Below are 14344 nucleotides of genomic sequence, written 5' to 3'. Positions count from 1 at the left end.
TTCTGCTCATTACAAATTATGACACTAATTGTAATTTTAGGGGGCTATCCTGCAACGTGCATGAGGGATATTTCGAACACTAAGGGATCTTATTTGCCCTCAGGCTCCATTTGTTGCTGGTAAGCGCCAAGTCCATTCTTGATTTGTTTACATCAAAGTAGGCATAACTGAAAAGCCTTAAATAAAACCTACCAATTCTTCTTTGAGTTTCTGGTATCTCTCTGCTTCTTCTTTCTCAAGTTTAGCTTCCTTGCGTTCAGCAGCGATACCCTTCTTTTTATGGTAGTTGAACTGAGTGTCTTCCTCTGCTTTGATCATATTAGCCTTACGTTGCTCGTACTCTTCCCTTAGTTCACCAGAGCGACTGATTTCTTCAAAGAGGGCAGTTCGCTCCTTGGGATTCTTCATGGCAATAGACTCGACAGCTCCCTATGACAATTAATGATAATAGTAAAAAATAATACACATCGGAAGGAACATAAGTAATAAATATCCACATAAGGTAACTATAGAATAGTTCTGACAAGCCCCAAAGATTTTACGCATGACATTCCCTTTTGCCCTCAACATGGACAGATTAAAGAATAGTGTTAAATCATATTTAACTACAGATGCTCGGCGGATCACTCAGCCGAGCACATGTATCCCCCGAACCCACAGCGTCATCCGTCATTGCGATATACAGAGCTCACACAGAAATTAGACAAATAAATACAACTATCATGGCGACAATGACCCTAGCATGCAGGTCCCCCAAGGCCATCTACCATCCAAGTGTGGTTGAAAAGTGACTTCTGGTTGCGGAGAAAGAGTCTTGCATGTAAACTTCAACGTTGACCTGAAATGACCTTTGACCTTACCATGTGACCTCTGACTGCAGCATAACATGCAGGTTCCCCAAGTCCATCTACCATCCAAGTTTGGTTGAAAAGTGACTTATGGTTGCGGAATTAGGTGTCATAAGAGAGTCTTGCATGTAAACTTTAATGTTGACCTGAAAATGACCTTTGACCTCACCATGTGACCTGTGACTGCAGCATTACATGCAGGCCCCCAAGTCCATCTACCATCCAAGTTAGGTTGAAAAGTGACTTACGGTTGCGGAGTTAGGTGTCATAAGAGAGTCTTGCATGTAAACTTTAAAGTTGACCTGAAAATGACCGTTGACCTTACCATGTGACCTCCGACTGCAGCATAACATGCAGGTACCCCAAATCCATCTACCATCCAAGTTTGGTTCAAAAGTGACTCATGGTTGCAGAGTTAGGTGTCATAAGAGAGTCTTGCATGTAAACTTTAACACAGAAATTAGACAAATAAATACAACTATCATGGCGACAATGACCCTAGCATGCAGGTCCCCCAAGGCCATCTACCATCCAAGTGTGGTTGAAAAGTAACTTCTGGTTGCGGAGAAAGAGTCTTGCATGTAAACTTTAATGTTGACCTGAAAATGACATTTGACTTTACCATGTGACCTCCGACTGCAGCATAACATGCAGGTACCCCAAATCCATCTACCATCCAAGTTTGTTTGAAAAGTGACTTACGGTTGCGGAATTAGGTGTCATGAAAGAGTCTTGCATGTAAACTTTTAATGTTGACTTGAAAATGACCTTTGACCTTACCATGTGACCTCCGCCCACACCAAAATCAATAGGCGGCTTCGCCAAATTTGAAGATGATCAGAGAAGAAATGCAGCTAATAGAGCGCTCACAAGGAAATCTCTGCGGCGGCAGCGGACGCGGCGCGACGAGGCCAAATCCATAGTATCCTCCGAACTCTGTTCGGCGATACAATTAGCTTGATGTACAACCATGTACTATTATATTAATTCAATGTTTTTTACGTGGCAGTCATAGGCCACTTTTCATTTTCCCTTACCTGGAATACTAGAAAGTTCCTAGCTTTGACAAGGATACCAATCTTCTCCAAGGCTTCTGCATACTGTGCTGCACTAACCACTTTATTATCAATCCTGTATTCTGAAGAAGCTCCCATGATTCTGAATGGCAGTCAAATGAAATTGCAACACAAAAAACTTCATGAATCAACCAAACATGACACATTTTCTGAATGCTTCTAATGTATATGAATTGCATCAAAGCTTGTAACAATACTTGAAGCAAAATAAAACAAGCAATTTGACATCAAATCAAGGAAATCCGCAGAACTACCATTTCTGACAAAGAATGTACAGTGGCAATTCTATCTCTCTACCTGTAATGCAACTATTGATTAAATTACTTGACTCAAAATCGATCAACACAAGTTCTGCAATTACTTAAAATTTTGGAACTGAATGCTGGTTCACTGATGTAAAAAAAAAAAGAACTGATTTTGCTATACCGCTATCACCCACAAAGATTGATAAATTTACAAGCTATATTTTCCATGTTACTCCTCCCCCCACTTAACCTCTATCACTATGCTACTACTATTTGCCTAAAACTGTAATGTGATTTTCACTTTTTCCAACTTGCAAACATCAGAATATTTGTTTTGCTGTGGAATATGGACATAAACTACAATAAATTTCACATTGAAAACTGCAAACAAGTTTTTCCTGCAAGATGCAAGATCCTCTTTGGCTAGGGATCATGAAGGGCACCATTAATGTTTTTATCCCTTAACTGTTGTAAACAAACAGAATGAAAATTGATTTACATGCGGGTAAACTGTGTCTCGCTACCATCTTCTTCAGCATAGATTGCCGAGACTGTAGCCCGATTAGATGCTGGTTTACCAATAGGAGCTCCATGAATCAGCTCAGAAAGTCGTTTAACACGAAGATTGGATGTTTTCTCTCCCAGTACAAAACTGATGGCATCCATCAAGTTGGACTTTCCTGCAAATTTAAAATAAACATTCAAGAATGCAAGTTTAGTACAAATTATCTAGAATTTGAAAGCATAGGAGAAATATTCAATATTCAAGGGATCTTTATTTACTACCGGGCAGACCTGCCAACCTATGGGAATGAAAAATTGTATTCTGTGATAAAAAAGTGTATTTTTCCCTCAAAAAGTGTATTTCATAATAAAATGCATGGCGCACTCGAACATTGCGGCGCTCAAGCTGCATGCAAGCTAAAATGTGCACTGCTCTTTTTAACATGTGTATATCTCACCCTGGTTTTAACAAAATGATTGAAAAAAAAAAGTTACCTGAAATTACATTGATCTAATAACCATATTTTTTTTTTATAACAAAAACATATTTTCTAAAGAAAAAAAGTACTGCCGTATTTTGGTTGCAAAAACGTACTAAATACGCCAAAAACATACTGGTTGGCAGGTCTGACCGGGTATATGAAATTTGAACTTGCAATCATGAAGATTATCTTCAAGATACAAGTAAATGCACAGGGGTGGCATTCTTTGATGCATTTTATCTCAAGATAATATATTTTGTTTATCTAGATTGTTGAAATCAGTGAAATACAAAGTATCCTTAAATTCTCTCCAAATTTGTAATGAGAACAATTTTTTTCACTTTATATCTTAATAAAGGCACACATATTTAAGATGCAATTTCAAATGAGAAAGGCTTTTTTTTTATAGCACTCTCACCAATTCATTAAACAATGAAAATCCTTTCTACCAGCTACCACTACCAGAAGGGACAAAGGAGGGACATTCATGGCATTGATGATGTGAACAGAGATCTATTCTTCACATCAGCTACCACTCAAGCAATGCGTTGCCATCTATACAAGGGCTATTCCACAGTTACTCACGTTACATTTGGAGACACCTTGACTCATACTTGGACCTGTAACTCCATTATTATTGATAGGAACTAAACATCTTCTTATCACAACAAAGTACACAGTCTGACTATCCTTTGTATAAAAACAAAACTTGGGAAATTTTATTATGCTCCTGGCAAATCTTTGGAATGTGTCGGTTACTCACGTTACATGATTTGGACATGCATTAAATGAAAAGTCGACATAAGTGAAAAGTCTCCTCATGCAAGGCTTTTATGAAAGTTGATTATATCCATTTCAAAGAAGTATATTAGGGAGACAAACTTTGTATATAATTAAAAAAATAAAGAACACATGGTTTTTACTTGGGGTGCAGATAATGTGGTTACTCACGTTACGGTTACTCACGTTACATTTTGGCCATGTATGGTTAACAACACACATGTCATTAAAAATGCAATGTGTGTAAAATTCATTGCTAGGAACATCAAAAAGATATTTTATACCAAAAATTGGAACAATTGGAGCTTTATTAGGGTGTAGGAGGGAAAGTATGATTTCGCTTACTAATTATGCATAAATTAGCATAATCGCTTAGTACCAATTTGCATGAAATAAATTACTGTATAGTATTGTAGATTATGTCCAAGACAACCTGCACGCAAATTTTCGGCGTGATCGTGCGGCCAATGGCCGAGATCTCAAGAAGGGCCTGGGAGGCCCCCACCCCCCCCCGGGCCATATCAACTCCCAAAATACCCCGGTCTAGATAGGGTTACAGGTATAAAGGGCATTCAATGTGTTGTTCGAACACTCTTCGAACACTCGGAAGTTTGGTTAATCAAAACCAAGCCTTACTAATGCACTCTCGCATTGTGAATACTTCTACTAATATTCATTTTTTTGTGTGATTGTATGACTACTGATATTTTGATGAACAAAGAGTCACATCAAAGAGGTGTACCCTCATTTTGCTTTTAATTAATCAAAAATAACTTCACAACTCACCATGAGACTTAAAACTTGACATCCCACAGAAAATGTTACCTGATTAATTTTTACTAGTTACTCACATTACATGATGGTTACTCACGTTACAAAGTTACTCACGTTACAGTTTTTCTTCATCATTTTTATAAAAAAATTGTACTTTTTAATGATTTTGATAGTCATCACTGTGTCAAAGATTGTTTGAAGGAAGAGAATTTAAAATCCCACCAATTAACTGTGAAGAATTTTTCTCTCAGAAAACAAAGTCAGTTTTTTCGGTTACTCACGTTACATCACCTCAACAGGTTGCAATATTCAGTTTTGAATGAGTACTACAAATTTACTTGAAAAGCTGTTGTGTATTTTAAGTAATTTGACCCTTCTAAACTTCAGAAATATATAAAGTGGTATGTTGTTGCAATAACAAAATGGTAATAAGGCATATTTCATTTTTCACTATTTTTCTTGTATTTTGGTACAAAATGGAAGACACAACTTTTGACCATTTTTTTCCAAAGTATACATATGAAAATAAACTTTTTATTTCTTGTTCCTGAAACTATCATGTATGAAGGACTTAAAGTATTAAAAAATTCAAGAAAATATTGAATTTGAATTTTTAAGCTCATGTCCACCAACCTGTGGAATTGCCCACAAGCTGTTTATGGAAAGGAACACTTTCAGTGTCAGAGGGGTCAATAACTGGAATCCTTTGCCATCTGAAGTAGTTACAGCATCAACGGTCAATAGCTTCAAGACTCTGTGATCTCACACTCATCAATAAAGTTGGTGGAGTACAGCAAGTCTGCATATGCCGACTTAACCCAAGACAAGGTTTGGTCTTTGTTGCATTGTGTCCACCCATAGGAACAGTGACCTATTTCACTGCATGTTACAGCACACAGGCACAGACACAAAAGTGAGAAATTCAATACCCTAGATACATGTAGGAAGACAACATACAAGATGGGTGGATGGATTGCTTGTTAAAAACAGTTTCACAACTTTTATTGCGGTGACAAATGACACCTCAAATATTATCAAACAATCCGGGTTTATTTTCCGGGTTCAAGGGATTCAAAGTGAAACCCGACCCGTAAAGCTCCGAGCCGGTCAATGCCAACTTGGCAGGATTCAGCCCGGTAAACAATCCGAGCTACAGCACTACCAATAAGCAGTCTCCGAATCGCAGTGCAGAGACTGTCTATCCGTTGTACACAGTCTATGGACAATTTGCCACTGTGTATTTTGAAGATCAATTTATAGATAAAAATTATCATTTAATTTCAACAAATAATAAAATTTAAAACTTGATTATAAATAATTATTACAATAATATTTAGATCTATTTATAATCAAGTTTCAAATTTTATTAGGGTCTACTCTAGATCTATTGGTTAAACAATAATTTTTATCTATAAATTGATCTTCGAAATGGCAGTTTGTAACATTGCTTATCGAAGCTACGTCATCAGTCATGTCAGTAGAGGCGCTGGTCCAAAAATTATTGGGATTGTCCTAGAAAACAGATATCCTCATAAACCAAGACAAATAATGTCTTGATAAATTGAGATTGTCCTTGATATGGGGACAGTTTTTTTCATTCACTTAACCCTGCGGGACATAAATTACAGGGATTGAGAGTGCTATTTATAGTATTAAAATTATTTATGGTAGATGCAGTATTATTTACAATTTTAAATTTACGATTGCTTTAATGTTTGATGCTTATCATTCTAATGCTTGTAGATACATAATGATGTGATTGGGGAGGTATTGTGGGGGTTGACTTGAGGTGACAAAGTCACATGAATGACCATTGTATTTTGCCGATTCTAAATATCTTCATCTTATTTTTATTTTCACCATTACTGTTATGACCTGGATGGGGTTGGGAGGTTTGGGGAGGAAGACCTGTGGGTTATGGCTATTAAGTTAGCCTTTTCCATACCCAGGCAGCCTCTCCAACTCTCATCCAGGTCTTATTTTCTCTATCATGTACAAGTTTGATTGATCTTGTCTTTGATCTGTTTGTATTCTTTGTCTTTTGAATGCCAAATAAAATAATAATAATAATAAAAATAGATTCAGTGACCTCAATTCCCCCAATTTACCGTCTATTTTTCACAACTTGCCATATTCCAATAATCTTGTTATGAAACCGGATATGTTTACATTGACTAGCTGGGTAGCCCGTTTAATTGGTGTTGGCACTTGACAGGAGAATGAACTTTCCTAGATTTCTTGTGTGGAGAAATCTTTGAAAACTGACAGTCCCTGTAAACCAGGACGATCCCAATTTTCTGACTAGCGCCTCTAGTACTGGTCATATTCATAACCAAGCAGTTCAAAGGTAGGGTCATGGCTAGACCAAAAGCTTCAGTCTCTGTATTTTGGTTGTTCCGCTGAACTATGTTGGCTCCACTCACCAATACATAGACTGAAGAGCTTGGAGGCTCGTACGTACAGCCAACGTATAAGTGAACTAACGTTTTATAGGTCGACAATCTCAATTGGAATGGGAGCCATCTGGTTAGCTCAGCGGCTGACAATTCAGAAGCGCTCAGTAACCAATACAAGTCCGTCTTCACAAACGAAAATACTCATCCTTCACCAAACATACCAATTTCTTAAGTCGACAAACTCCCGGAGAGCGGTGTTGGCTCAGTCGGTAACGCGTCTGCCCGTCGAACCAAAGATCGTGGGTTCGAGTCCACCCCGGGCGGATGACTGAAGTCAGTGCGTTGTGTGTAAACGTCTCTCCCATGTTTCATAGATTGCAGGCTATGTTACAATGGAAAACACTCCGTCCCTCGGATAGGACGTTAAATGGAGGCCCCGTGTAGAGGAGAGTCACCCCCTTTGCACGTTAAGAACCCACTGCACTATTCGTATAAGAGTAGGGGGAACCCCGGTGTAGTGGTCCACCTGCATTCCCCCCAATCAGTTATATCGGGAGGAGAGACCTGCGGGTCATAGTGATTCAGTTCGCTTTTCGCCTCCCAGGCACAGGTGACGCCAAAACAAATAATAATAATAACATCGCTCCGCTGGTTGTGGACGAGGCTGGAGTTCTTAAGCTTCTCCACAAGCTCTCACCATCCAAGGCACCCGGCCCAGATGGCATACACCCTTTCATGCTACGTAACTTTGCTGCTGAAATTGCACCAATCCTGACCAAGATATGTAACCTGAGCATACAGTCTGGCAGATTGCCGGTAGCCTGGACTTGTGCCAACGTTACCGTAATATACAAAAAAGGTAGCCGGACTGATCCAGCCAATTACAGACCGGTATCGCTGACCTCGGTTTGCTGCAAAATAGTTGAACATGTTATTTACAGTCATATTATCAATCACTCTGTTAGAGAAGTTCAATGCCCTAGATGACTCGCAACATGGATTTCAAGCCAAGAGATCCTGTGAAACACAACTCCTCACTACAGTTCATCATATCTGGGAGACGAATGAACACAACAAGCAAGTCGATGCAGTCATACTCGACTTTGCAAAGGCATTCGACACCGTACCTCACCTCTCTACAGTGCGTATCAAAAAAAAGTTTACACTTTGAAAAAGCCCTGGGAAAATAAAATCCTGGGTTTGGGTCTCATCTATCCAATGAAAGTAAAAGTTTTGACAGAATGTTACACTTGAGTGAGCACTGTCCATTTTTGTAAAGCTCGCAGAAATCTGTTTGCGCAGAAATGCCCGTTTGTACGCTGTATCCAGGGGAAAGGGTGAAATCAAACTTACCCTGCGAAACATTTCTCATACATTTCCCTTGCACTTTTAGTCAATTAAAATAAAACGGATACATTCAAGCATTTTCTAACAATTTGCCACCCAAATTGAAATTTATCACTTAGTATACACAACTTTTACCCTTTCTGTACCTGCTGGATCTGAGGACATAACTAAATCTGAACCAAAGTTTATATCAGACATCTCTAGCACTTTTTCACTAAGTTTTTATCATTTAAAGTGGGTTTACATTTCATTTTTTTTATTTTATACTTGTTTCTCCACACTTTTTCCAAGCTTGACAATGATTAACAAAATGAAAATCAAGCCTAAGCCATTTCATGTAAATCACATCCCAGTGTAAAGCAAATATCGTCCCGATGGCCTCGGTGTGTGGGGGAGTGGGGTGTGGCGCAATGCACTCCTCAAAGTGGTTTGGGCAAAGAAACAGGTTAAATAGGTAAAAGATATCTTCAAATCAATTTTACTAGCTAAATTCCACGTGTTATTCATGATTAAGGTCTACTTTTATTCGCATAACTATTTCAAAATTCTGCGCAAATCATTTTTCACTAACTTTTCAAAAGTATGTGGTGCTCACTCAAGCGGAAATATTTTTCGACAGTTTTATCGTCATTTGCTTAAATGGACCTGTACCAATGTTAAAATGTGGAAAAATCTTCAGGACATTACAAATGTATAATTTTACAGGATTTTTTCTAAGTGTAAACTTTTTTTTGATACGCACTGTATAACTGGATAACATCATTCCTTACTTGCAGACAACAGTCAGTAGTTCTCCAAGGGAAAAGTTCCAAGCCAGTCAGAGTGAGGTCAGGCGTGCCCCAGCTCCATGTGGGATCCCCACACTAAAAGTAACATCCTCAAGGTGGAGGCAGTCCAGAGACGTGCTGCACGGTTTGTTACCAACAACTACAGCCAGGAGAGTTCTGTTACAGCCACGCTCAAAGCGATGGAATTACCCACCCTCAACATAGAAGGCAGGTGAGCAGACTGACCATGATGCATATGATAATCCGTAATAATGTCAGCCTACCGCTTCAAGAGCATCTGAGCTTCAACAGAAGGGATCCAAACGCATCATGTACAAGGAAATTCAACCCCCTGACCCTCGAAATCCCATTCTCAAGAACTAATTACTATAAGAAATTCTTCTTCTCCAAAACGGCAAGGGATTGGAATACCCTCCCATATGACTTAATTTCTATAACCAGCTCACAAACATTTAATAACAAATTGAAAAGTCTCCAGCTTGACTAGGATAGTCTTCTCTAGCCGACCTCTATTTCCTCCAAGTTGAGTGATGTTCCAGCTGGAGGCACATACCAACCGTGAAACCGCGACTTAAACTGTTTTTTGAACGAAATTTGCAGTTTCATGGTTTCCATTATCAGGGAAATATAAGCAATTGCGTACCTTGGACCTGAGTTATTGATAAAAATCCTCTGGATGATCAAGAAATCTTTCATCTAAGACATTTTCACCTGAGCTGACGTTTTTTCTTGCAAGTTGCCATCTTGAATGATGTCATTATCGTTATCAACTTTTTAATGTCTCGATATATCGAATGTCGTCTGCTACCTGTGATCGTAGCCGTTTAGCTCGCATGTTGAGCATATCGCATAATAATCAATATCGATATCACATTCGTAAATTGTCAATGCATTCTCCGTTCGTTTGTAATTTTTGCTGCTATTTTGGGAGTGATTCTGGTGTCCAACTCGCAAGAAAACATCGGTAAAGTCCCATTTTCATATATTTTGATATATTTCTTTGACATTTATTCATTGATTATAAATTATAAATTGATATCTTATAGTTGATAAATCCTTAGAGTGTAAATTCGATGTAAACAAGCACATCGCAGTCTGGACAGTTAATCGACAAAAGGGAGGATGTGATAACACATGCGAGTTCACACTAACACACTACCGTCAGTGAATGGGGAAAGTAAAATGTCAGAAATTGTTGAATAAATCCCCAGAAACGACGGTTATTCCTGTCTAGGTCATGGCATGCCTATTTGTCATGTTTGTATTTGCGCTGGTGTTTACGAATGGATTGAGGGATCTACACAAGATCGGCCTGGCCCTAGTACGAAACCTCTCGTTTTTCATATTTATACTAACGCATTAATTTAGCCTAGGCATACTATGACTGAGGTAGTGCTGCAAGTCAGGTGGCATGTTCGGCATTTTTTCCGAACTTTGGTTGGGTTCGGGGTTCGGCAATAAATGCCAAATTAAATTTAACATATGAAAAATAAAGATCGCCGACCCACAAACTAATAATCTCTAGGAAGATCTGTCATATATTTATAATAAATTTTGTTTCTAAAAAGAATAGTTATGAAAATTGTTGAACTTTCTTTTGTTTTAATCTTTAAACAAAAAATAAGTCATTTCTACTTTCATTTTTAAAATGAAAATTTAAAAAATCAAAAGAAAAAAATATTGATAACGAGAGAATCAGGACAGAAACAGAATTACAAAGATCAGAATATTTTTTTTCATGATTATTTCATGTAGCTATGATCATGATCGATTACGATGTCATTGCCAACGCAGCTTCTCAAATTGGAAAGTGTTGATCGGGAAAAGACGGGAATGTCGAAACAGACAAACAACCTCCACTCAACTGTTATTATACCGGTAAAATTCACATTCCAAAGAATATGAGTGTTTTAGAAAGTCCCTATTTTCTGAAAAGTGGTAAAATCTGGTCAATGAATTACTTTAAAAAGATAAAAATATCAGTCCATTCTTGGTCCAGAAAGATCGACGCTACGTGACTTCAAACATATTTCCAACACGAACATGAGTACATAGGACTGTACTGAGTATTTTAGAAAATTGTGAAATCACTCAGCGTTGATCGTCAGAACTAAGACGGAACTGATAATCTATCATTTCATTTTCAGTAACTGACCAGATTAAACCACTCTTAAGAAAATATTGACAACGGAAAAACGTTTCAAGTTCGGAATACGAATTTTACCTGAATTATAGCAACGGAGAGCAGGTTGTTTGGACTTCCTGTTTCAACTTTCCTTACCAACCATTTCCGGAACATCGATCAGGGAACATGCGTTGATTTGGTTTGATTTTTATCTTTTCTGTTTTTTCACCCTCATTCCTTCATGTCTTATTTATTTATCTTTTATATTAATATGGAAATTTCAGAAAGTGGAATATATATAATTTTTATATTCTTTTTACCATTACTTTGTCAGTCACAAGGAATTAATTTATGTCTTGTCTTTTTCTTTTTTGAATACAAAACAATTAAATGTACGTCCGATTACAGCAATACATAATTCAACTACCCTTTTTAACTGAGTTAAGCTGAAAATGTCCCCACATTTTATAAGGAAAAAATATATTCATGTTTATAAAAAAAAATTGAAAATGATAAAAATTTAATCAAACACGAGACCGAAACTGTCATACTTTGTCATTTACGAGGAATGAATTCTTTTTCTTTATTAAATACAAAATGATTAGGTCCGATTACGATCACGATCGATTACGGCAATACGTAATTACACCACACTTTTATACCGAGTTTAGCTTCAAAATGTCCCCTCATTTTATCAAGAAAAATTATATTTATAATAATAAAATATTCTTATGTTGATAACAGTTCAATAAAAAAGACGAGATGGGAGCTATCATAGTGGATTTTAAAAATATACTGACTGGAATTCTTTGTGCACAATCAGTAATCACTAACCAATATTTTTTTTTGAATTGTATACTTAAATCTATCATTCTATGTAGTCATCGCACTTACATGACTTACGCATTGCATATTTACTTTTTTTTTTACCGAACTTCCGAACGCGAACCAGGCCTTTGCGTTCGGTTCGGAAGTGCCGAGTTCGGCTAACTTCCGTTCGGTTCGGCTGCAGGAGTTAGGTTCGATAAAATTAAATTAAACTAAGTAAAGACTAAAAAGTTAGCCTAAACTTTTTACTTTTCTAGAGAAACAAACCGATTTCATTTTCACCCTTGGCCTCGCGAATCTCTAATCTAAATATGGATTTCCTAGGGAAAAACTATCTTCATGGTCTTTGTTTTTAAGTCCCGCTTAGGCAAGTATGGGGAGGGTTTCAAGGCTCCGTGATGAAAAAGTATAGGCCTATGAAAAATATAAATATCTTCACGGAGTCCTACGACTCAAGGCCCCGACTGACCATAGCCGCACATCAGTTCGCGCCGGAGAGTTCCCGTACATACCTGCCCCATTTGGACCGATGATCGCGGCAAATGGTTTGAACGGTCCAATCGTCTGTTTGCCTTGGTAGGACTTGAAGTTATCCAGCATTAGCAATTTAAGGAATCCCATGGTGCTAGGTGGTAGAAAAAAGTTCAGTGTTTAATAGAGATCTATTTCAGCATTCACTCATATCCACTTCCCTGATTATTACACCCAAGAATTGATATTTTGCTCGATATTCATCTCGCGGGAAAATATTCCCGATCATACACAACGCATTTGCGCAAGCGCGGACGTCGACCTACCTAGCGCGCGCCTGAGCTGAGTTACCTCATACTAAATTCGCCTCCTAATTTCGAGCAGGTGCCGGTGCAGACCAACATCTCTATATGGTGCAGACGTATATAGACAAAATAGGAAGTTATCGAAAAGTATGTTTTGATAACAGCAGAAAAATAACAAAAAAATTATAGTAAAGTTTTCATGAAAATCCATCAAAGAATAAGAGAATTATGATTTCTGTATTTTTTTTATTTGTAACATTATTATGCAAGCAGTTTAATGCACTTTATTCCAATAAGAAAAAAAATCAAATTACATAGAAGAGGAATTTATCCACCTCATATAGAACCACTTTCAAATTTTTCGGGGAAAAAATGGGGGTGGGGGGGGGGGGTAATTTATATCACACGGCATAATTATAGAGGCGAAGCTCATCTGTGACATCAAAAAGTCAGACCTTTAAAAATTCATAACCTCCATTGAAGGGTCTCTTCTCTTTATAAAAACCATATATTTCCAGGGTAATGAGGGTGAACTTCGCCCTAAATAAGAGCAAAAATTTGAGAAAATGTTGGTGAACGTTTGAAGAAAATCTTTCAAAGAATAAAGTTTCAATTTTGTGACGTACGTTAAAGACGAGCTGACTCCTCCAAGGTGATAAAACTTCAAGTCCACTGACATGCCATTTGGATGATGGCCTGACATAGCAATACTGATTCCCTTAATATTGGGGCCAGTGGCGTACCGTGGGTCACGGCATTGGGGGGGCACCAGCAAACATTTCGGGTCACTTAGGGAGCGCGCGAAGCGCGCTGAGTTGTCAGGTGAACTGACCTAATAGAGATATTTTAAGGACATGCAGTGCCATCAAACGAATATGTATCTCACTGATTAAATAATGCGAGCGCGAAGCGCGAGCTGAAAATTTTTTATATTAAGGACTAAAAATTGCATTATAAGCAAATTGTTTTGTAATCATACTGTACTGTCTCACTAAACAAACAATGCGAGCGCGTAGCGCGAGCTAAAATTTTTGTATATACTGACCCTAAACAAGGAAATTTTAAGGATTATATTTTAGAATCCATTAAGAGTATAAATATCTCACCATAGTCATCTAATGCTATTGCCACCCTTTGCTGATTTTGTTAGAATTACATCTAAACACAGTCATGAAGCACCTTTTATAGTCATGTAATCATGATGATCATACGCATCTTACTAATCAAATACTGCAAGCGCAAAAGCGCGAGCTGAAAATTTAGAAAATATAGACCTGAAGAAGGGCATTCTAAGGGTTGTTTGTAGGAATACTCTAAGACCCTACGTATTTGACTAACCAAATGATGCGAGCGCGAAGCGCGAGCTGAAATTTTT

At 37.8% G+C, this 14344-nt stretch overlaps 1 protein-coding gene across 1 annotated transcript in view; it reads right to left on the bottom strand.

The window, feature by feature from the left end:
- Positions 1-13005, bottom strand: part of LOC121410988 (structural maintenance of chromosomes protein 1A-like) — a 37644-nt gene extending 24639 nt beyond the window's left edge. The window contains exons 1-4 of the mRNA XM_041603434.1: positions 12706-13005; positions 2669-2849; positions 1886-2006; positions 193-429 (exon numbers count right to left, since the gene is read on the bottom strand). Of these exons, the coding sequence (XP_041459368.1) occupies positions 193-429; positions 1886-2006; positions 2669-2849; positions 12706-12814 (648 nt within the window). The 5' untranslated portion in view covers positions 12815-13005. The remainder of the gene's footprint in view (positions 1-192; positions 430-1885; positions 2007-2668; positions 2850-12705) is intronic.
- Positions 13006-14344: the final 1339 nt, after the last annotated feature.

The sequence above is a fragment of the Lytechinus variegatus genome, chromosome 3 (genome assembly GCF_018143015.1).
Source record: "Lytechinus variegatus isolate NC3 chromosome 3, Lvar_3.0, whole genome shotgun sequence".
NCBI lineage: Eukaryota > Metazoa > Echinodermata > Echinoidea > Temnopleuroida > Toxopneustidae > Lytechinus > Lytechinus variegatus.
The sequence above is the reverse complement of the archived record's forward strand: the minus strand, read 5'-3'. Positions and strand labels throughout refer to the sequence as shown.